The sequence below is a fragment of the Pogonomyrmex barbatus genome, unplaced genomic scaffold (genome assembly GCF_055798465.1).
Source record: "Pogonomyrmex barbatus isolate J1 unplaced genomic scaffold, ASM5579846v1 scaffold3, whole genome shotgun sequence".
NCBI classification, from domain to species: domain Eukaryota; kingdom Metazoa; phylum Arthropoda; class Insecta; order Hymenoptera; family Formicidae; genus Pogonomyrmex; species Pogonomyrmex barbatus.
The window spans coordinates 17,129,238-17,152,776 of NW_028297127.1; the positions used below are offsets into that span (position 1 = coordinate 17,129,238).

Sequence of the window (23,539 nt, forward strand, 5' to 3'; positions counted from 1 at the left end):
GAGTTGGCCCGGGGTAAAAACCCGAACTCACATGAGGGCGGGGAAGAGAAGGGCTGGAGAGGCTGCTGGTGTCCGTTGGTCGAGGTGGGGGACCGAGGGGGTGGGTGGGTCAGGTAAGATCAAAGGGACCGCCGTGAGAAGTGGTCCGGCTGCCCGAGATTCTTGTCTGCTGGGATGCTGGCAATCTCTCTCGCTCTCTCCCTCTTTCTCTTTTTCTCTTTCTCTCTCTTTCTTGTAGTAAGAATTTGTTTTACTATCGCGATATACTATCCTCCTCAGCTTTGCATCACCGGATGTGAATCTCAAAGTGATGAATGATCAAGAATTCAATAGCGGAAGTTGATTGGCCATTACGCAATGAGATAGGTATAAATATTGCATGAGTGCATTGCATAATTCGAATTTGTTAGTTAAATTCAATTCTTAACTTTATTACTAATTGTAAGTGCTTCAGATACATCAATTGCGTGTAATATTAAAGATAAGATTTTATACTTAAAAAAAATGATATATTTCTTTATATTACCACTCTTTATAATTTTTCGATAATTAATCTGACGAGAATGGAGAATAGAAATGTAGAAAAAGTATCATTATTAATTATATATCATAATCAATATTTAAACTCATAGAAAATTTACAAAAAATAATTATTATTCGTAGACAGATAAAAGAACCGGTGGTCTGTCGGTAGAGAAAGAGATACGCAACAGAAGGAGGAAGCGGCAGCGAAAGGTGGATCGGGGGAAGGAGCATGTGGAAAAAAGGTGAAAAGGGGGCGGGTAAGGGGGAGAGAAAGCCGGTAGGTCGGCGATGGAGTGTTGGTACCATTAGCGCGGATGCCTGTTTGTATGCGGTCAGGGTCCTTTTATCCCGCGCGGAGATTCCTGCGGGATTCCTGCGTTCGTTATCATCGCGTGCAGCATTCGCTGAAACGGTGGAAGGCAGAGATGCAGGAAGAAAGAACGCGATGAGAAAAAGAAGGGAGAACGAGAAGGGCGATGAGGGGAGGGGAGACGAGAGAGAAAGAAAAGGAGGATGAGGAGAGCCGAACCAGTCCTCCTCGGGGCATGGGCCTCCCACGACATTCACTCGGCGCAGGAATTATGAAGTCGTCCAGCTGGGGAACCAGTTGGCTATATTTCGCGAGAGTACGTCGACGGCGGCGCGCATCGTGTAATGGGAAAATATTGAATAGTCCTGCGACACACAACCGCGGCGCCGAGCGACCGTAGGACCGAAGTTCGAGGGATTGCTCGTAGATCTCGTCAACGGAGATCCGCGATCGTGAAATGGATCTAGCGCTCGAGTGGAAGTCTCGCTTTTGCGAAAATGTCCTTAGCCCTTCGTAAGCAAACCAGTGTTATCGCTGTTCCAAATGCGTATCATGATAGGAAGCTAGTAGATTTTAGTACTCAAGGATTATATTAATTTTTCATTTCAATTTTTCAACAAGCAAATGAAAAGCATGATTTCTGTGTTTCGATAAAATACTTAAGGCAAAATAAATAGATTGTTATATCGCGCGATAAGTCATCGCAATTATATGCTAAAAATTAATGAAAGAATTTTTATAACTTTATGGGAAGGAGATAAGATAAGGAGTAGATAAGATAAAATATAATTATAGATTTTAATTTCGTCGTTTATTTAATCTTCTTATATATTTATTTATATAAATTACGAGCAATAATTAATACATTTATTATGCACAACATTGGAATTATCATTCGTTGGAATTTTTTTATTCAAAAAATAGTTTCTCTACCCAATATTGGTAGAAGATATTTTTAAACCTGCGGAATTCTTAATACCCCAGTACTCAGTAAAGAAAAAAGGGGAAAGAGAGAAAGAGAGAAATATGAAAAAGATATAAAAATAATTTACCACTCCCAATGTGGGGCTTCATCTTTGTCGCGTGTGTTTGTTTTTATTTACAATAGTTTCTTACGGAGAAATATATTGACCACCGATCGACTCACATTGCTGTAAGATATATCGCTATAATTTATTTATGTATATACAAGTATGCGATCTGTACGAGATTGCCCGTTTCCCCGAGGGAGCGAGTGTCTAAAGCGCAAAAAAGACACCTTTCTAAGAATAAATAATGCTTTCACGAGATTACGAATGCTCGTGTCGTAGTCAATAAACATTGCTTAAAACGAAGACCTCATATGCAACAAGATAAAATAATTAAAGGCTTCTTTGTTTATTAATTCATTTATCATGATTAAATGTTCTCTACAGCCGAGAGAAGTAAGCACTAATTCAATTTACGGCAAGAAAAACGGTCACAAATTAAATTTGAATATTGCAAGCGCGAAATATATAAATAATTTGAGATAAATGTCTCCAGTGGATAACAACCTGAGACGAGAAATGCGGATACCAGTAGCCTTAAATTATTTTCCTCTACCATATGACACTGTCACAGCTAACATGTCAGAGCTTTCATTAAGGAAGCTTGATTCTCGTCGGTGAATAGCGAGCCGGTGTCACGCTGGCATTTACACCGTTTCCACCGCATTTCGCCAATTGTCCTTATCTTAAAGCCTTAAAAATCTACGATCGCACGAACGCTTCTCACCATCTCAGTCTTTAGTACGCGCGCGACGCGACGTAATAAATATATGTAGTTTCGTTCGTTTCGCGTAATACTGGAGACGAGGGAGTCCCGTGGAAGTTTCACGCGGGACTCCACGACGACTTCGACCCCGTCCGGCAAGTCCTGCGGCAGGATCTCTCGTAAAAACAGACCGTCGGTCGTTCACGAAAGAGATTAGGGTTTTTTGAGCTAGAGAGAAGAGCGTAGTCTCGTCCTTCCAATTTCTCAACGTCACACCGTTATACCCGGGGTTACCGAGGGAAAACGGAGAGAGTTCGAATCTTTGATTTAACCCCGTATGAAGATCGCCTCGAAAATCATCAAGATTCCAAGATTCCGAATCTCATGATCGAATTCCCTCTTTATAGACACGTGTGTACCGTCTTTTTCGTTCTGCACAGCTGGCATTTAACCTCGCAGCACCAGTGGAAGGTGCAGGAGCACCTCTCGATTACCGTCACCTCCTGAGTCTTGTGGCCCCTGCCGCAGCACATTAGGTCGCAGCCATCGACGCCGATGCTCGTTTCGTTGCACTGTCGCCCGTGGGTGCCCAGGATACCGAGTTTGGGATTCTTCTCGCAGAACGCCGGCGACGGTTCCAAGTAGACGAGGTCCTTCTGCCCAGGCTGCTTGTGGTCCGGATCATACGGCTTCAGTTGGAAGTTGTAGCGGTGCCGGCGTCCGAGACCGTCGCGGTGCTGATGCACGGAATTGCTCGCCGAGTTGCTGGTGATAGCGTTGGTGTTGATGCGCGCGCGATCCGAATTGCTGACCATCACTCGGGAGGCCCCGTCGAAACGGTCCTTCAGATTGTCGCCGACCACGCGGAAATTCGGCAACCGCATCCAGCAGGTTTTCACCGTGCAGGAGCCAGACATGCCGTGACACTTGCATTCCTGACGCATTTCCGAAGTCACGTGCTGTAATGAGAAAGGCGGAATCTCTAGTCTTATTCCGCAATTTAATAAATGTCTTGTTGTCGTTCGATCGATTTTTTTGTTAGTGAATTTACAAACTCGCCAGTAAATAAAATATAATATATTATGAATATTGAACATCAAGATTAGAGCGAAATACTCTATCTCTTATCTAAATTTAGATAACGCAGAGTGAATGTTATTTAAAAAAATAATTCTACCGGTTTTATCTTTTTTTTTCTATTAGATATATAAAGTAATTAAAAGGATTAAAACGCTTACTGCTCTGCCAGCTTCATTGTTATGCAGATTCATCTTCTCGCGGAGATTTCGCCCACGTTCACCAGTATCGACGAATTCGCGAGAGAACTTGAAGCCGTATCCGATGTTATCCGAGCAACCACCCCATTCCCAGTCTCGAACGGCGGATGATACACGTGATTGGTGGGTATAGTCGCATGAACACGACTGAATACTGCCCTCGCTACATGCCCTCGCGATACTGTGAGTCACCGCCGCGCTCGTGATGGCGTAGATGAAAGCAGTCTCTCGACATCCTGCAAGAAAATCACGGAAAATTTATGACGCGCGCCGTACCGGAAATTAAATTTTTCCATTCAGCATCTGGAAAATGTAAATCCAGGTGTCACTCGGCTAAAATTTATTATTTTATGTATATACATATTGTCTTTTTGTCATATCCATTGCATTATTAAGGCTTTCAGTTTTTTAACTTTATTTACAATACAATGTTTGTGGAAATTTTCGGTAAAAATCAAGTGTCAAAAAATTATGATTATTTTTCTTTTAAAAGTACCACAGATCTTTTCATATGAAATGACGAAATGTTTATTTATTTATTTCTTTCAAGTAGCTATCAATATTTTTATATTTTCCGGGAGTGCTGACAAAACTTTCACGGTGTTTAGTCGCGTGGGAGATGAGTAGTGACGTCAGGCAACATCTCAATTCTCCACGAGAGACTACCTGCGCGAGAAGTCCTCGCAGGTGGAAGCGAGAGAGAACGGGAGTGTCCGTAAGAGGGAAGGACAAGAAGAAACGACAGTGAAAGAGAAAGAGAAGAAGCGCGAGAGGCAGGAGATGGTACGTGACCTTAACTCTGAGTGGGCTGACCTGAAGCACCTCGACCTTATCTGCATAAGGTGCAGGTGCGTGCCGGCTCCTTTTGTGCCGGTGAAGATATCGCGCGAGAGAAGAGCGGACGAAACAATTTCATAAATTGCGAGCTCGCACCATTCCGAGGCAGTGTTACATTGCCCCATTAGTGAAAAAATATTACGCTCTTCATTTTTACGTTGAAACTCATTAATTTAATTGTTTAATCAGTTTTGAAAGATATTTTTTTATTTAATTAAAACACAACAACACGTTCGCAGTAAATAATCGATTAAAACAACTTTCTTCAGCCTCAATTAAATGTGCATGATACATGCGTATCTAAGTAATAAAATCTGAGAGCAAGAATAAAATGTCAAATGATTTAACGAAGAAATGATCCTCCAGCCGATGATGATTGAATGATCATCCGCGATCCAACCTCGGCTTAAATTTTTAAATTCGTTACGAATTCTTTACGTTACGTCAGTGACATTTCAAGATTTCTTTTTAACAATAGTGAGCATTGAGAAAGTCGAATAAAGTCACGAAAAAGGGGATAAAGAAGGAGAGAAATGAGCATTTTTTTTTAATCCCCGTGCACAGTTGGTTTTGGCGGAAGTGAGAAGGCAAGAACGTTGAAGAAAAGCAGAAAGATTTATGTCGTTACACCCCATTATCACGGCGGATCCTCGCCCCGTTTCCTCTCTCACCCTAAATTCGATCAGTTCCAGATATTATTTATCATAATGTCAGACTAGCATGACTGAATGGATTACACCGTTCGTAATCGCGTTGCCTTCTAGATGAGACGTTCTGGGGACTAACAACGAAAGCATGAAAGTGTCACAAATTCGTTTAACAAGGAAAGGAATAAGCTAAGGAAATTAATCGTCAACTTGTTGAATGGATAGGAAAAAAATATTGTTATACCTGTTTTTAACGTATTGCTAATAATTTAGCATGTCTTGAATAAGACCATTCACTTTTTAGGAATTTCAGAAATTTTTCATTACTATTCAGATGCACGTAACGATATTTATTTCCCTACTGTCTTCGACATATTTTCCTTTTTTAGTTCGAGAAAAATAAATTCTTGTCTCTGTTATTAATACCTCTGTTAGAAGAGAGAACAAGACAAGTCCCTTCTTTCAAAGGAGGAAAAGAAAAATAGAAGAAAAAGATTTTACGAAAAAAAAAAACACGATCGATTACCGTGTTCTTTGTTCGGGTATCGTACCGTATCGGTATTTATCGGTATAATTGCATAGCGTTTGTCGAATCACGTTTTTTCCACGTGTTAAGGAACTCGGACTAATCGTTCATGGCCTCGATGAAACTCACTGCCTCGTCGTGGATTTCATAATTCGTGGAAAGCAATCAGTTCGATTTTTCTTGGCTTTTACGGGTTTTTACGATATTCAAACAATCGGATCGTCACTCGTAGATAAGCGAGTCGCGGTCTTGTTTCTTAGGGGCACGGAAATATGCCGTTATCGGCACGCGCGCGCGTGCGCGCACACTCGCGTGCGCTCGCGAAGCCGCGGGAGAATAGAGCGAGGGAAAGAAGAAAAATGAAAAGTGAGAGAAAGAGTGCGACACGGTGAAAGATCCGGTGTGAAGAAAGTATCAGGTGGAGAACAAAAAGCACGACTCTCGATAATCCCGGTACCGCGATTGTTTGCCCACGACGAGGCGAGTACGCCGTTTCTCGCTTGTTCCGCGTACGATAAATAGTTCGACGGCGGTTTTATCGACTCGTTCAAATAGTATGAGCAAGTTGGAGGCGCAGCCAGGGTATGCCCGCAGGGTAAACACGCGCGCGCACACACATCGATGAGAGTTCCCCGGTCGTACTCGCGTACTGGTTCGGAACCTGTCTCTGAGGAGACAGACTCGAAATATTTCCAGCCCAAAGCGTCTGGTATGTAGTCTTGAAACTTTTATGGAAAATAAAATTAATGGGACAATTTTCTCCTGTAGGTAAATGTATACAACATATGCCACCATAAATATTTTTAATAATGATAACATATCTTTCTTGTTAATATTTTATTTGATAAAGAGGGAATTATGTGTTCTATGTGTCATCCAAGTATTCACATTGTCTAAAATTATTTTTATTTTATAGCAATCGATATAAAATTATTTCGATAAGTGTAAATTATAAGTGTGACAATATCATCCACTACTGAATTATTGCGAGAAATTTTTATTGTAAAACTATGATGTATATGTATATTTATATAAAAAATATTTCAGATTCCTATCTTTGAATTTACAAATTATTTGATAAATCCAATTCGGAGAAAATTTAATATGGAAAATAGTGTATGGTTCTCATTAGGAAATCCTAATTTATGAAGCTCATTAGACGAACAGTTGGCATTTCGATGTAACGTCTCGATGAGATATATAGAACAAAAAAACCGCAATCTCTGCAACCTTGTCGTTTTCAAGATTGTCCTAAGCGACATCGTCGCGCATCTTTACGAGAAACATTTGCGTCTCGGCTGAAATTCCACAGAGATAAAATCGTTAGAAATTATTGCTACTGTCGCGGTCCGAGTTCCTGTCAGGGGACAGAACGAGTTATGGTGCAACCACCTACGCGTGGAATCTAAAACGACGTACTGGCGATGGTGGTCCCCGACGACGATATCGGCGACGTGATGATTTATGTAGATATGTCGTAATACAATCATTAGACATGAGATGATGGTTTGTGATGTCAAGTGATAGGCTGGACATAAAACTGCTTGCAATGATTCATTACGGACGTTATAAAGAATGGAAAGATGGATTTATTACTTGCGTTGAGACAGAGATTGCCGTTTCAGCAACTAAAGGCATAAAGAAAAATGCAAGTTTAAAAGATCGACTATAAAAATGACTTTTATACTTAACAGACATGCAGAAAATGAGAAGTTGCTTACTCGAAGAATGTTAAATATGATATAAGATTGTGAAGATAAATTGTAACTTATTATGAAGAAAATTAATATCATTTATTTCTACGTCTTATTTCTAAATAAATTTTAATAATTTAGTATTTCAATATATATACATATATATAAAATCGATGTAGAAAAATATTTCCTTTGCATTTTTCCCTTTTGACGTATTCGCGAGCGATGTTCCTCGGTATAACCAGGTATTTCTGACGACTGTACGAATGATCGCGGCGACAACCCGGCGAGGCTCGAAAATAAGAAAGACGGAGAGAAGCCAAGAACAGGCAGGACAGTCCTGAGGAACTCGAAGACCGCGGAATAACACGGAGCGCCATATAGACCCGCGGGAACGAGAGCGGGGGCTCCATGGAAGCAAACAAGATGTAAAAATCACGTGGAGCCCATTGGGTCGCGACTCACGTTTTCGCAAGAAACCGTGGCGTGCCGTCGACACATGTAGCCCATCATAGGCCGCGATTTATGGCCGTGGCAAAAAAGCGCCTGATGTCACCATATAAGACGCGTCCTGCGCTGCGCACACCGGACAGATATTGATTGTTATTTATCCTGTAAATGGTCGATTACGCCGATATCGCGGCGCATGGCGAAGATATTCGGAACACGCCGCGACCTCGCGTCGTTTCCGACGAAGATAAGATTACGAACTTACGTCATTTTGAATGAAAAATCGAGAAGGACAATAAAAGGATCCGGACAATAGCGCGGATTTTTCAATCCTTCGTCACGAAAAGGTTAACTTTGATTTTAACTTCCGTCGCATAAGATATGTAACAACTGTCTCCGGAATAACAGTTGGTAAATCGAGATTTGTCGGAGGATTTCCGTTCTGTATCATGCATGTTCTTTGTGGCTCTTCCTCTTCTCATGTTTTAAAATTTGCCTTCTGTTGAAACTTGGGCTATAATAGAATCGGCAGGCGCAATGCAAACCGCACGGAGCTGCAACGTCATTTCGTAGGATAGGATACAGGTCCGTAACTAATCGCAAACTTCTTTTGGTTGCCTCATTGATAGAGCATAGCCAGGAAGAAAGATGATTATTTGCATATGTGTTTTGATCAAGATTGGAACTATTTTTATATATTGGTAATTTTGTGTATTCTACCGTGGTCGCATATCAAGCGTATTTATCTACATTTTTTTAAATTTTATCTTCTTCTAGTTTTGAATGAAATTAACTTATACGCGAGTCTGTCACCGACGATGCAATTATAGTCTTTTTTTTTGCTGTCGAATGATTTTGGCTATGATCGTCAAAAATAATCTGAGGAAGGAAGAGACAGTGTTATACGCCCGATGCGGCAAAATTCTGGCAGTTTACCGAGCAATTAGGCTGCGAGGCTTGCTTTTGTGAGCCACGGTGTGTGCTGAAGAGAAGAAAGACGCAAAGGCACGAGAGAAAGCCATGAGAGAAAGGAGCAGAAGAGAAGCCGAGGGAAGAAACGAGATGGAGAACGGAGGAAGGCAAGGATACCAATGCGGTAGGTGGCTCTTGGCGGCGAAATGATTACAGGCCGCGAACGCACTCACTACCAGCTATAATATCGAGTACAAACGCAACCAAAAGTATCGAGCGAACTTCTCCGATCCGAGGAAAGTCGCCTTACTCGGCTCGATATTAATTTCGTCCACTCCTTTACGTATGCAATGATTATGTAGTATTATTTAAATTCAAATGTCGTATGTTCAACTCTCGTGTTGCCTGTCGACAAAAGTTTCGGATCGTATACATATTAATCGACGTCACGTTTTTATCGAATCGCTAATTATGTGTTTCCACACCGACATATATGAATATATTAAGACTGTCTTGACTCACTGGCAAAATCGTGTTATTAGAAATTCCAGTATGGATTGACAACTTGCCTCTCGTACTTTTAATAATATGTCAGCGCGAGAGAAAATTAACGTCCATATAGAGTACCTTATATCTTCTAACTTAATACTTATATTTCTCAATTAACGGCTCGATAGGAGGATTTTTTTTCTTCCTCCGTAGCAGTAAAAGTCTTACAAAACGTGAATCTCTATGTGATTTTCCGTTTTTTTGCAGCAATAAATATGTATATTTGCAACGGGACGTCACGCCACACCCGGTGGTATTAACATGAGATCAATACGACGCAATAGACGTGTTATCCCGCTTGAAAATCTATATGTCGCCATTCTACTTTCACAACTTATATTTCCGGCGTGACTGCTGACAGTTTGAGCACGGTGATAATCCGGAAACGACCGTTTAAGCCGGTGTGCGACCGCGAGTTCTTTCCGTACCCCCCCCCCCTCCCTCATCCCCTCGTCCTCGACAAGTACGACAAGAGCGCATTACTGGTAGTCGATAGCGATCTACGTTTCCTCGTGCTAGTATAGTGAAGATCAAATCTCGAGAGGATCCGTACGAGGACAAAGAAGATACGAGAAGCGAGACAACGGCAGCGAGAAGAGCGGAGAAAACTGGTTCGCATTCAGGCGACGAAGACGAAAGGTGAAAGGTCGAGGGCCCCGTCTCGTGGAAGCTGCGAGTGATCCTGCGGATTATTACGGAAAACGGAAAAGGGGGAAGGTATAAATCAAGATCTAAATCTGCTTTTCGACACATCGAACTATCGATGTATTACGCGAATTTGCTCATTATAATTCCATTATTTTTCGGGACGAACAAATATAATAAGCGATAAGTTTTCCGCGTGTATTAAATTAATATCTCTCACAATGGTTACTTAATCTTGACGGAATAATATTGCCGATCGATCTTTAAATCATGCGATGCGCTTTTATATTTTACGATTCATTTCACGTAATCATTTTCCACTCGGTTCTGACAGAACAATGTATCATAGAAGTGCGAAGCGAATGTAAAAACGAATTCTCGACCCTACCGGCGTTATTATCTGTGAGTGGCTTTCTCGGAGCTTGATTAACACGTCAAGCGTTATGGATGCCACATATGGCGCTCTCACTTTTTCGCTTACAGGTGTCATATAAATGCCGCGGACTCGTTCAATTTACAGAATTTCTAATAGTGGTTGTGCCGCATCTTTATTTTATAACGGTCACAAAGTACGGTAATAACGCATGGGAAGCGTATAACTCTAACGCGCAAATCCAAATATGCATAATGCATTAAATTCAATTACGTATGCTGAATATATTGAGCGTTAATTTTTTTACAAGTGCTTACATAATAATCTCACAAGAGAATAAAGAAACTTTTTTTTTTTTAACGCAAATGCAAATTCCCTACAAAAGAAAAAAATTCCACGATACTCAATAATATTCCATTAAGAATTACCTAACAAATAATCAGAAGAGACACGAGATATTTTTAGTCATAAAGATGATTTTTAAATATTTCCCAACAGGACGAATTGTAAATCATTTTTAATACGTTGTTGGACATATGACAAATACGTTATAGGAAACAGCGAGTGAATGCGATCGGAGGGTGAATCGGAAATAAGGGACAGAGTATGGAGGATACAAATCTATCTGCAACTAGATACCGGTGTCAGTCGCAGACACACCAAAGGGAACATCTCGTATTAACCGCCAATCCGCGTCACCCCATCGCGACGTTACGATCGTCTCGTATTGCAATGTTGTAACGAAACATGTCTCTGGGCGTCGAGGCGTGCGTGTTACAAGTTCGTGAAAATAATGCGCGCATTACTCTCTCGTTCTCTACCCCTTTTCACCCCCTTCTTTTCTGCCCCCCCCCCTCTCTCTCTCTCTCTCTCTCTCTCTCTTTCTATCTCTACTCTTGTACTTCTTTTAGTTTTACTAAGTGGCCATATGGGGACATTCGACGTAATGGGGTGGGAGCGGCTCGAGCGAAAAAGCTCGGCTTACAATCGCCTCGACGAGATCTAAAAGAGCCGCAGGGGAGCCAGAACTGGTACGAGAAGGTCCATTATCAGGTTGCAAAACATACATCTGGCCGGTGAGGGCACGTGCCCGGAGCCTTCGGACGAAGGGCACGCCCCCTAAGGCTCCCCTGTCCTCTCTTCTCTCCTCGTCGCGTCAGCGCTAGTGCCCTCGTCCTTCTAACCCCACGACGACTTCGAGTCTTCGCGCTCTATGCACTCGATCTATGCGATCGTTTCGCATTCGAATGAGATGTTAATGTGCCTTATCGAAAGCACCGCGGGTGTCTCGCAGTGTTCAATAGCAATAGAATAACCCAGCGAATATTTATTATATCTAATAGCATCTCTCATATATTCACTTCTAAAAATTTGTTATCTAAATTTTACATAAATAAAGAAAAAAAATTTACACAAATATACACAAAAAGAATTTGTTTATATTAATAAATATACTATATGTTTTGTTAATTAATTATATCTTATTGAAATTATCATGCAATTTGTATTGCAATTTACACACCTTTCATCTTTAATCGTATCTCAAACTCGTACGCACAATAAATAAATCCACAAGTTTTATTGCATGATTGTATGTAATTGAGATAACAAACGTAAAGTTAGGAGAAATATGATCCATTCGAAGTAACACGCTTTTCGACCAGATAAGAGGCCAGTGATGTCGTTTTAAATTGGCTCTAACATCCGCTGAATCCATGGCTTATCTCGAAGGTATCGTTCGCTCAACGATGACGCATTGCGATGACGAGATGACGGCCTTATTACTTAATCTACCGAGTGTTACGAGACGTCTCGAGCTTGTGTTGGCTTAAGCAAATCGACAGATTTGTCACTCGCGATCTTAACGGCCGTAATCGGACTTCTCTCTCGCTTCTTATTTCTCTCGTTTTCTCCGCTGAAACTTGTCGCCAGTAAATCTCTATCGGGAGTACCGGTTATATCGCAACACGTCCGTGAATCGATGGACGGTCTTTAAAACGTAAAAGAATAACGTATCTTCAAGTAGTTTACATATCATTTTATCAACTTTCAATCCCACGAAGCCAAGGAGATAATATTTATTTATCGCTTCTTTACTACAATTTATGATTTATAATTTTATTATATTTATCATCGTGATAATTTAGATACGTTATTTTTTATGAAAGTAATGATTAGTGGAATCGACTGTTGAATTTTTGAGAGAATTTAATAATGTCAGGCGACATAATTTCATAGACAAATTATCGTAAAAATATCTTCGTAATAATAGTTCTTATTATTTTTATCCGATAATCAATTTTTCATTGTGTATATTATTGTTTCAGATTTATTAATTAGCTCACCTTTGTCGACGATTTTGCCGAAGAGATTTTTTCCTCTAAGAAAATTCTTCGTCGAGCAATTCCATCGCCGGTTGCGAAACTGATGTTGGCATTCGGCGATAGCTTGATTCGCACCCCTTGCCACTGCCATCAGCACTCCTGGATTTTCCCTAGCGAGCCTCCTCTGTTTTCTTCTCAAAGTTGTGTAAATTGGTTCCATATGTATGGAAGCTGCTGACATCGGTAAAAAGTTGTTGGGTTCGCCCGCTTTTGCGATACCCCTAAAAAAAAAATAAAGAAAAAAAACTGATATAATTTTTATATTCTCCACGTAAAAAAAAATTACGTAAAAAAAAATTTTGTGACAAGATACTCATAAGCGAATAATTAATAAAAATAAAAGTAATACATAATAAAAACGACAAAAGAAAGGTTAATTTAAAAAATACATAGGAGAAAGAAGAAGGACTTATCGAGAGAGCCATTTCTTATAATTTGTCAGATCGAAGCCATCGAGAAGTGGCTTTGAGTGCGACTATTAAAATCCCTATTCAGCCTGAACAATCATTCGGGATTTTCATTGAAGAAAAAAGATAGGCACGGCTGAACTCGAGGGAAGAAACTTCCAACGGCGTCAGGCGGACGTGGAGCGTTAAGGACGTGTTTTCAAACAGGGATCGTGTTAATGAAGAGCCTTTGAGTAAAATTACTCCCGTGATCCGGCGATACGCGGTGCTCCCCTCGTTCGCGGGGAGGGGGGGGGAGGAGGAGCGTAATCCTGATCGTATCCTCGGCATGGGCATTAAAGCGCACATCGTATGTGCGCTTTCGTGAAATTATCAATTTATATGCAGCCGCGTTCGGCTTGCGCTTGAAGCCTAGCTCCGGCCCCGGCAAAGAGCTTAATGCAACGCGATCGCCAGTAAATTCCCTTAATGAGCTCCTGTGTGTGTTCGTTCTGGCGAGCGCCGTGCGCGTCGTTATCATGGGTGTCGCGTATTACATGGCCGTCGTAATGTAACGCGCAAGGTATATCGCGGGCCATATCGCGCGAATAAATTTTAATTACGCGGCAATTCCGCGAACGATAATGCGCCTCGTCATCCGCCGCGATTGCATTTGTCCTATCTGACGCCACGGGCGTGACAGGTGCGATCGATCTGGGAGGGGAAGTAACTTTCCCGAATAAAAATGGAGCTGCGGTTAAACATTTAATGATTATTTTAAGATGTCCCACGTGTTTTACATATTTTTTTAGGCTTATTTAATTTAAAAACGCACTTGGTCTATCGCCAAAATTTTCTCGCGAGACGTTTGATGCCGTGACTTATGGGTACGTGCGTTCAACAGAAGTTTCGTCGCCGTCGAAACGCCGATTTCGCGCGTAAAAAGGTGCGCTTTCAGGAGAGAACGGGCAGCGCGAGAGAACGAGGAACGATGAAGGTGGATTAGCACGAAAGACGAAACTGGTTCAGCAGTTTCGATCAGCGGTAGCTCGTCGTGTATATATATATATATGTTGTATCTACAGGGTGTGTTCACGTTCGCGGATTTGGAGTACATTTTTCGATGAGTTGAAGGTTAATGTTTCTGTAAGGAATACATGATAAAAGGCAACTTTCTTACCTTACGAGGTATACACTTTGTTGTTTTTTATTCATGACTAAGATCCAAATCCAGAATTCTTTTCAAATAATTCTAATTGAGATATTTTACAATACGTTCGTATAAATCATTCAAATCATTAGTTATTTATAAATGTTAATTACAATTACTTACAAGTGGAAAATTATTAATGATTTTAATATCGATAATGTAAAGATATTATTATTTTTTAAAAATCATTTTTTTATGTCGCAGTTTGGAGAAAGTGCCTGCTTTTTGATACACCCTATATGTATATAAATCAAGCTGCCGCGCGAGTCCAGCCTGTGAAAGAATTCGCGTCTCGATCGATCGAGCATCGCGCAGAAAAACGTTTAAATGCGTTCACAGTGTGCCCTTCGTGGGAAGAGGGATGCGAGGGCCCTCGAAGAAACTTTGGACCGCGCAAAATGCATACCGATCAAGTATAATAAGAAATGTTGTAATCCGCTCAGACACGAAATAATCAGAAGGCTAACCGCAGTTTGCAGTCAAGGGTAATTTTAAAATCTAGTTAATTAGATGCAGGTAGCATTCGGGAGGTTGCTTTATATATCCCGTATAAAGTTACATTCACATTTTCTTACTAGATTAATATATCATATTTTAAATATCAATTAATAATATATCATATTTCTAATATCAATGCAATAGATATTTGCAAGCAAAAGTTATACCGGCGAATTCGAAAGAAAGACACGACGGTATTTAAGGTGATAGAAACATAGTGTAATAAGATGTTGATACAGCCAAGTGTTATAAGTATCTCTGACGAATTAGAAACTCCCCGAAGTCCAAACAGGATCGTAAACGTCCACGACTTATTCGCTCCGCGTGAAAAAGCACCAAATGCATCGAATATTTGTTGTTCTTTAACGAGAGACCGTGCGGGGGACTCTTATTTAAAATAACTCGCGCGTTCTAGGATCGGATCTGTCGTCGGTCGGCATAATAAACAGGTAATCACTGTCGCTGCGGTTCCGTCGACGCTTCGTGGTCTGGACGGAAATTGAGGTCTTGACAGAAACCGGGCCGCGTGGCGCCCACCGCGAAATGACTGTCAGCCACTCGCCACCGAGATCTCTCGTTGACACTTCCGAGCGCAGCTAAACAAACTCGAAGTGCGAGGTGGCAAACACGTGGCCCGATAAAAAAAAGACACGGAGAATTGTTCCTCGATATACACAGTCGGAAAATAGTGTATTTCCGGCCTGTAATTGAGTGGGCGATGCGACCAATACCGATGAATCATAAAACACAATATACCGCACCTGTCGAGTCCAATGAACATGTCACTTGAGACAGACAGGATCGGAGTGCGAGGCGAGTGAACACGTGGCCCAGAAAGGAAAGACGGAGAACGTAACGTCCCGGAAGATCACTTTCTCGTATCGCTCTGTGTGCGAATGAAGGCACGATGTAACGTGCCGAGACGCCGCGTCTTGTTTCAGGAAGTGTAAACGTAACGTTAGGCGGTACTCGGTTAAACGGCATTGCATTATGCGTGTTATTTCGCGCGCGAGTGAGGAGGACGGACAGGGTAGAGGTGGGATGGAGACGAACGGTGCGATGGTCTTCTCGACGATCGCATCGGCGAGACCCCCAATCCGGAATGCACGCGGAACCCACATGGCGGCCCTTCGATTCGTCACGCGCGATCCGCGCACGGCCGATGCGACGTAATGCGCTCCACGCAGCATCGGCGGCGATGCGCACGATGCGCTCGCATACGGTGCATTCAATAAGCGATGTCCATAAATAAGCCGCGCCGCGGACCGGTTAGGATATATCTATTGCTTGTAATTTACGTTGGGCTTGAAAAGCTTCAGGGACGACTCCTCCGCGCCTCCACCACTCGTCGTATATACTTTCTTACCGCCAGACGATGGCCGAGACGAAAATAATTTATCGCCCCCCTCTCCCCCCCCTCCCCCCGCCCCCTCGAGATGAAGGGAGGCGGGGATGGAAAGAGAAGAACGACGGGCAATAACGATACGCGCTCGTAATGACAAAAGAGAGTATATTAAATTCGCGCCGTTATCACGAAGTGTAATACGTGTGTTTTAATGATGCGTCGCGAGCGTTTTCTTAAAGAATCGCGAGCTGTAGAAAATTTTTTCGTCTTTCTCCCGCGAATATAGAATAGAGACGGAAACGTTAGTTAAATCACTGACAATGTTTGCAGGAATAACTTTAGATCTTTAGATATTTCGAGCATTGAAAGTCTTATTCTTTGCTCGAGCTGATTAATGAGAATTGATCGTCGCGTCGAATGACGAGAGCGTTGTTTATTTCTCATCAGTTTCGTTATAATTTATGAGATCACATTGTATATCTTAGAGGAACTCACGATGACGTTATCTCGTATTTTATCCTTCGCGCGTGTTGCAGCGCTCAGATTTAACGGCGAGCAAATGCGGTCACGTACTCAGAATCTACATCTAACTTACTTAACTTCGATCTGCGAGATGAAAATATCAAGCGAGACTTATACGTGACGTTTTAACGCACATGTGCCTTTAATTAAAGTGCATAAACGCGTGCGTGTAGCCAACGATGGATAATTATTTTATAAATATTTTATATGTCGATGGGAACGAAGCGAACGTTCGACATGCTCGGGACTTTTTGCCCGGTCCAATGCTCAGTTCTACGTGAATGTCTTTCCCCGCGTGTATTCAGCGTATTCCTTTCCAGAACCGCGTCAGAGTGATCCCGACGTATGTCATTTCTAACGTGAGCCCGTCCATATCCAGAACGACAGCGACGTGAATCAGGTCGAGATATCGTGAATCAAGAACGAGACGTCGTGTTTCCGATCGCGCCGCTCGACGACGTCTTTTTCATTCGGTCGACCGACTTCTCGTCTTTCCCGTCGTCGTAGGAGAGCCACGCTGTCACGATCGCTTACTCCTCGCTCCTTGATTTCCGCCTCTCCGAGTCGCGTCGATAAATCGACCACATTTAAGACTACCGATGAAAGCGATCGATATATAATATTGCAGCGATCGTTAGGATTGCGACCGCGCGGAAAAACGTTCGTTTGAAATGTGAAACCTGAATAATTAATGGTGAGGCTTTTAGCGTCCCGTTTAGTATCGCGTTTGTACACTACACGTAACGTGTCATTTTATTCAATGAAGAAAACGAGATATCTGTGAACAATCCTGTATGACTATTTACGACAAATTGCATTAAAGAAAAAAAAAAAAAAAAAAGAAAGGAAATGTAAAACGTTATTTGTAAGAATTAATAAATTTCTGTATTTTACATTTAAATGCGCAATAGACTAAATTTATTTAGTCCGAAATATGCATACCGTTTAAACGGAAATTACTGTGTTTGTAACACAAATTTTATAATGTGTAAAGAACTTCCAGAAATAATTGAAATTTAAGAAAAATTTCATTTAATGGAAAACTTGTTGCTTACAATTTTTCAAATGTAATAAGAAATTATGTAATCTATTCTTCTTCTCTAAGAGACTGACGATACATGGCGACACGCGATAAAAATCCCACGGATATCATTTATAATAACGCAAAGTTTGAGCGTGCCTTCGCGGGGATGGGAAAATACGCGAGGTTTAATTAACGACAACAAAAGTAATAATCCACCGCGCTCGCGCGCGTCTTAAAAATCCGGAAAGTCTCCGCGGGCGCGCGTGCGCTTTATGTCGCCGCGAGGTGTAATTATTGCCCACGTCCACAATTAATCGTCACCATTAGCACCAGATGCGACCACCCACGATGCACGGTAACATACGCCGGATCGGCATGTATCGGCTCTTGACCGGTCTACCGATCGTCACGGTCGTACCTGTTGATCAATCGATTCCGACGTATCCGCGGCGGGTCAATACATACATAATACATACGACTTTCTCCGTATTTTCCTTCTGGCGCAGCTAATTCGTTTATCTATCGATTCGCTGCCCGCTATTTATTTTCTTGTAAAATATCTGTTTATCTATGCTGTTTTTTTTTTCCGGTTCGTTTTTGCTCTTTACCGTTTCGACGCTTTGTATCTTTGACGCTTTATTTTTGCTCTTTAAGTTTTCTAATTGAAATTACTCACGGAAAGAAGTTGATCTAGATTTCACGCGATATAGAGCCGTGGTAATACGTTCGTTTTTTTAATTGCTAGTAAACGGTGAACAATTCGTGATAGTATGCAAGAGCTGACGCAAGTGGCGTCGCGAATAACGCGCGAATCAATGCGTCGCATTGATTTAATTGATTCCGCGACACGACGATGATCGCTGACGAAACGTCATGCGAGTTTCGCGATTGGAAAATCCGACGAACCCGGTTGATTTATCGTCGGCGATTTGTGCTACAGGCGGATATTTTCCGCGTCTAACTCGCGGGATAGCATGCAAACGCGAGCGCTCGATCGCGCGCGTTATTTATGATCGGGCTAATGAAGTTAGTCATTATCTAACGCATATCGCGCGTGCAAGAAATCGCAAATCAAAACGAGCTAGGAGTTAGAATTATGATTAATGAATTAATAACGACACGGTGGGCGCTCGCGGGCGCGGGCGCGCAAACGGCGTTGCTCCCGCGATTAGCGCGATAAATGCCGGGGCAGACAGGTGTTAATGCGTGCGAGCGCACGACGTGGTAATTAACGTACGAAGGTCAATTCGATTCGAAGGATGGAGGATAACATTTTAATTGGAGGAAGCCGCGGTGAGAGAAGAAGCGCGAGCGGCATTGGTTTCGCGAGACATCTATTCGTCGATATTTCTGTATGGCGCATGTTGCTGTTTAATAAATCCTCGAGAAACTACATTGAGGGAGTGCAAAAGGAAGTAGAGATGTAAGATAGAATAGGAATTTCAGATGTCAAAAAATATACGTAACTTTAGGAAGGAAATAAAATTTTAAAGATATAAGAGACTTTGTAATAAAGTGTATAATTTAAATAAAATTCTCTATCTTTTGAGATGTTTACTTTTGAGAATATTGCGTCTATTTTTAAGTTTTCTAGGTAACTGATATCTTATATTTTTATCTCTTCCTTCCTTCCTTTTATTGCGAATAATAGGAATTGTCATTTTTCTTGTTGATAAATCGATTCTTAAACTATTCTTCAGAAAAGACTCGACATAAGAATAATTAATAAATAATGAAAATGACGGATCTTTCGTTTTTTACGATGCATACTCGTCAAAGATCAAGGGCAGGTCAATGTGAAACTGATTCCTTCAGCACGATTTTTATTTTCGATGATTCAGCGATCGCAATCATGATCTCAATTAACACTTGAATCGTTAGCTGTGATGTCACCGTTTGTAAGCGGAAAAGAGTTTTTAACATCGTCAATAATTGCGTAATAAGAGAAAATGTTCTTTTATTATTTGTCGAAAATTCCAGGTCAAGTTTATTCTCTCTCCTTATCCATATAATATGCAAGCTTTTTATTTCCAACAAAATAAATTACCCGTTAAATATTGCCATTAGCTGTAAGAAAAAGAATAATACGAATATATAATGAGATTCGAATGGGCTAGTGGAAAGATAAAATTCTTCATCGAGGAAAAAGTCACTATTTTATAGAGAGATCATCAATCTCTTTTGTATATAATTATTCCAACATATCGTAAGCGCTTTATGTTTTATTTCATTATTTATTGATAATGTATGTATTAGGTAATAAAAAGTAAACTAATTTCTATAACATGAGATATATGCAACTTTGAGAGATTTCTTCCTTTTCTCACCAATTTCTTCGATTGTCCAAGTTAAGAGTACAATGACTTCAACAGGTTTATTAATCATTCGGTGCAAGCTTAATTTCAAAAAATTATTCGCGCACTAATGTCGGCGATAAAATATTTTACGACACGACATATTTACAGGCGTGCGTTCGCGGAGAGAGCAAAGCAAGGCAAGAATTTGATTATACGCTGAGGATGTATCGAAGCAAAATTCCGGACTCGCTTCTTCTTCTCTCAGGGTACTCACCACCACATGGATCCTCTGCCGCGATTCTTATTCCTAGTGATCTCCTCCAGCGACGCGTGCACCGTCACCGAGAGTACGGCCAGCAACGTCCAGAGCCTCATCTTCCGGCGTGTGTCTCGCGTGTCTCGTGATCCCGGAGTGTCCCGCGCGCGCAAATCCTCTCTCGTCGTCCTTATCTCCGATCGGGGTCTAGCACCAACTATCACTGAACGAACATCTTTGCACGATACTCGCGTTCCCGATTCTTCGTCGACGCGAACTCGGATCCCTCTCGAATCGCACTCACGAGGTCGTGTGCATGACCCCGACGCTAATCGCTTGATAAGATCGTCCTGGGATTTAAGCGCGACTCCTTCCGGGGTGTTTCGATAACGGTCACTGATCACCGCGTCACCCTCGTGGAATCGACGTTCGGCGAACCGTATCGAAGCAGATCAACGTTATCCAGCGAAAAAATATAACTCGTCTCTTTCTTTTTCCTTCTCTCTCTCTCTCTCTCTCTCTCTCTCTCTCTTTCTCTTCGCAAGCACTTCCGCGCACTATGATCTGGAGATCTGTCAGTCGTTTCGTTTCACGTTAGATCAAGTGTTTCTTACGAGAAGTATTTCTTATTAAAACGTCCGTTAGTTTCGGCAAACACCGTAACGCTTCCGTAAGGATCCTGTTGCTAACTGTGACTGCGACGTGATGTAAACCGGCCACGAAAATTCACCCCCCCCGAAGGGCTCTTCTCGAAGGGTGGGTGTCACCCTTCGAGAGCGTGCGATCGGACGATTAGTGGTGGGAGAGAGACGCACGGACCAAACACAAAATGGCCCGGGAGAAGGTTTTATACCTGCCAACCCTCCTGGGATGCCGGGCCGTGAGCCGTTTGCTTAGGATCAGGTAAGGGACCCAGATTTCGGTAACGCCACCGAAGCCGGCGGTTTCTCGCCTAATCTCTCAGGGGTGACGTATACGCGTGCCACGATCTGCTCCTTCCGTTCCGTTCATTCGCCGACCGTTCGTGCCAACTCTCTGCTTCCTCGATAGGGAGGTCCTCCGAGTGGTAACGTGTGGCGGTGACGGTGGCGGTGGCGGCGGCGGCAGCGGCGGTGGCGATGACGCGCGCGCGTGCATGCGTGCCTGCTGCGGGCGTGCGTGCACGCGTGCTCGTGTTGGAACGAAGATGTAAGAAGAGAGATGTGTTCTATTCGCCCTCTTCTTTTTTTGTGCCCTCTTTGTCTTTCTTTCTCTTTCTCTCCTTATTTTCTCTCTCTCTCTCTCTCTCTCCTCTCTCTCTCGTTCTCTTTTTCTCGTTCCCTTTCTCTCTCTCTCTCTCTCTCTCTTTCTCTTTGTCCGTTCGTTTCGCGTTGCCCTTGCGCTACTTGGGGGGTATGGTGCAACGAGTCGGAGAACCAATACCCTTCGACGGGCAAGTATAGGCCTCGGCTAGCGACTGCACGCGCTCCTCCGCGGAAGAGCCGATCTCTCTTCAGAGAGAGAACGGAACGTTCTCCCTTCCCCCCTGATGCGGTGGAGACCACTGGACCCCCCCAAGACCGATTAAATCTCGCCCCGCCTCTCTCAGCTCGACTCCCGCCTCCGTCTCCCTCCCGCCTGCTCTTCCTCCACCAGTTTATGCTACGATCTCTTCAATTTCTTCCCTCCCGGTGTGTTTCTCGTCATCTGCTGCCTGCTCTTCCTCGTCAACGACATCATTCTCTTACTTCTCGCACGGCATTCGCTAATGATTCTTTTTCTCATTTCCGCTTCTTTTCAAATCTCTCTCTTTCAATTCACGCTTTCATCTTTCACTTTCCGTCTGTCGCGGAAGATGAAGAGATGTCCCTATATTTGAATCAATTCGAAGAATAGATTCCAAACATGACGTTTGGAAGATAGAGATGAAAAACAAATATTGATTTTTTTTTTAATGTAAAATTATGAGATGTAAAATATTGTAAGATATAAAAGAGTGATTTCATCAAATTTAAGATTGTCAGTCACATCAATAAACAATCACGTGACTTATAAAAACACTATTATAGACTTTCCAAACTTAACATTTAAATAACAAATAATTTATAAGAACAATTTAATGTTGATGATTTCGAAAATATTTTTAATGGTAATATCTTTTCCTGATGAAATCACCACAACTTGGTGAAGAGCGCGCGTCTGTTTCATCATCTCATAGTTTTATTCCTTTGGAAGCGGTGCCGGGTAGACGTGGAGAGCACGTGGTTCTCAAGGGGAGACAGGAGGCGGGCTGTGTTAAGGCTACGCCCGACAGAGCTCCCACTACGGATCCTCGTGTTTCTTGCGCAAGGAGTCTTTGCCAAGGTTCCCCACTCTTCGTCTACTCCTCCGTTTTGTCTCCCTTCCATCCTCTTTGTCGATCGCGCTCACCCGGTCCCACTACTCTTTTTTCTTCTCCTTTTTTCATTCAGCTCTTCCCTCACTACGACCCGGAGTGGCCTTCTCCTTTTCTCATCTGCCGCGCGTCGTCGGTCACCTCTCTTTCGTCGGGAATGCGTGAATCGAAAGGCGGAGGTGTGCACGCGCGCGTATGTGTGGGAACGCATCGCGGAATGCAGGACAGCGTAGCTATGGAACTACTAGCGGGGCTTTTTCCCCTCCACCTTGAATTCTGGAGGATTCTACGTAATGTCGTCCACGTTGAGAATTTTTTCATTGTTTAGTTACAGGACACTCTTGCCGCAGTTTAAGCGTGTCTTTGTTCGAGATGCAGCATATCGATATCGATTATTCAAGAATTTATAAGCTAAGCTTATACTTGTAAGCAGTCTTTTTGTTTAAATCTGAAGACAACAAAAAATTTCTAATTTCATTTTCATCTTCAATTTCAAAGTGTTTTTACTTTATCAAAGATATCTTTTCTATACAAAATAATTTCAAAACAATTTAAAAAAAATTGTAATATTTTTATCTCTTATCCAAAAGTGTGAGCAAATTGCATAATTTATTGTTAAAATTCTTTTCAAAGGTATTTTATTTTATCAAAGATATTTTTTCTATACAAAACAATTTCAAAAAATTGTCATCAAAAAAGTAAAGTACTTTTGGGTAATAGATAAAAATATTACAATTGTTAAAATTAAATATCAATAAATATAA

General features: G+C 42.0%; 2 protein-coding genes across 2 annotated transcripts in view; one reads left to right on the forward strand and one right to left on the reverse strand.

Annotated features, from left to right (window-relative positions):
• LOC105429522 (Wnt oncogene analog 6) overlaps window positions 1-23,539 on the forward strand; it is a 151,560-nt gene that overhangs the window by 108,338 nt on the left and 19,683 nt on the right. The gene's annotated exons all lie outside the window — the stretch shown is intronic.
• wg (Wnt family member 1 wingless) lies at window positions 1,638-21,912 on the reverse strand. The gene is made up of 4 exons (XM_011642552.3): window positions 20,420-21,912; window positions 12,825-13,084; window positions 3,808-4,082; window positions 1,638-3,528 (listed from the first exon to the last, which is right to left on the reverse strand). Exons 1-4 carry the CDS (start codon window positions 20,518-20,520, stop codon window positions 2,971-2,973), a joined length of 1,194 nt encoding a protein of 397 aa, XP_011640854.1. The 5' UTR covers window positions 20,521-21,912; the 3' UTR covers window positions 1,638-2,970.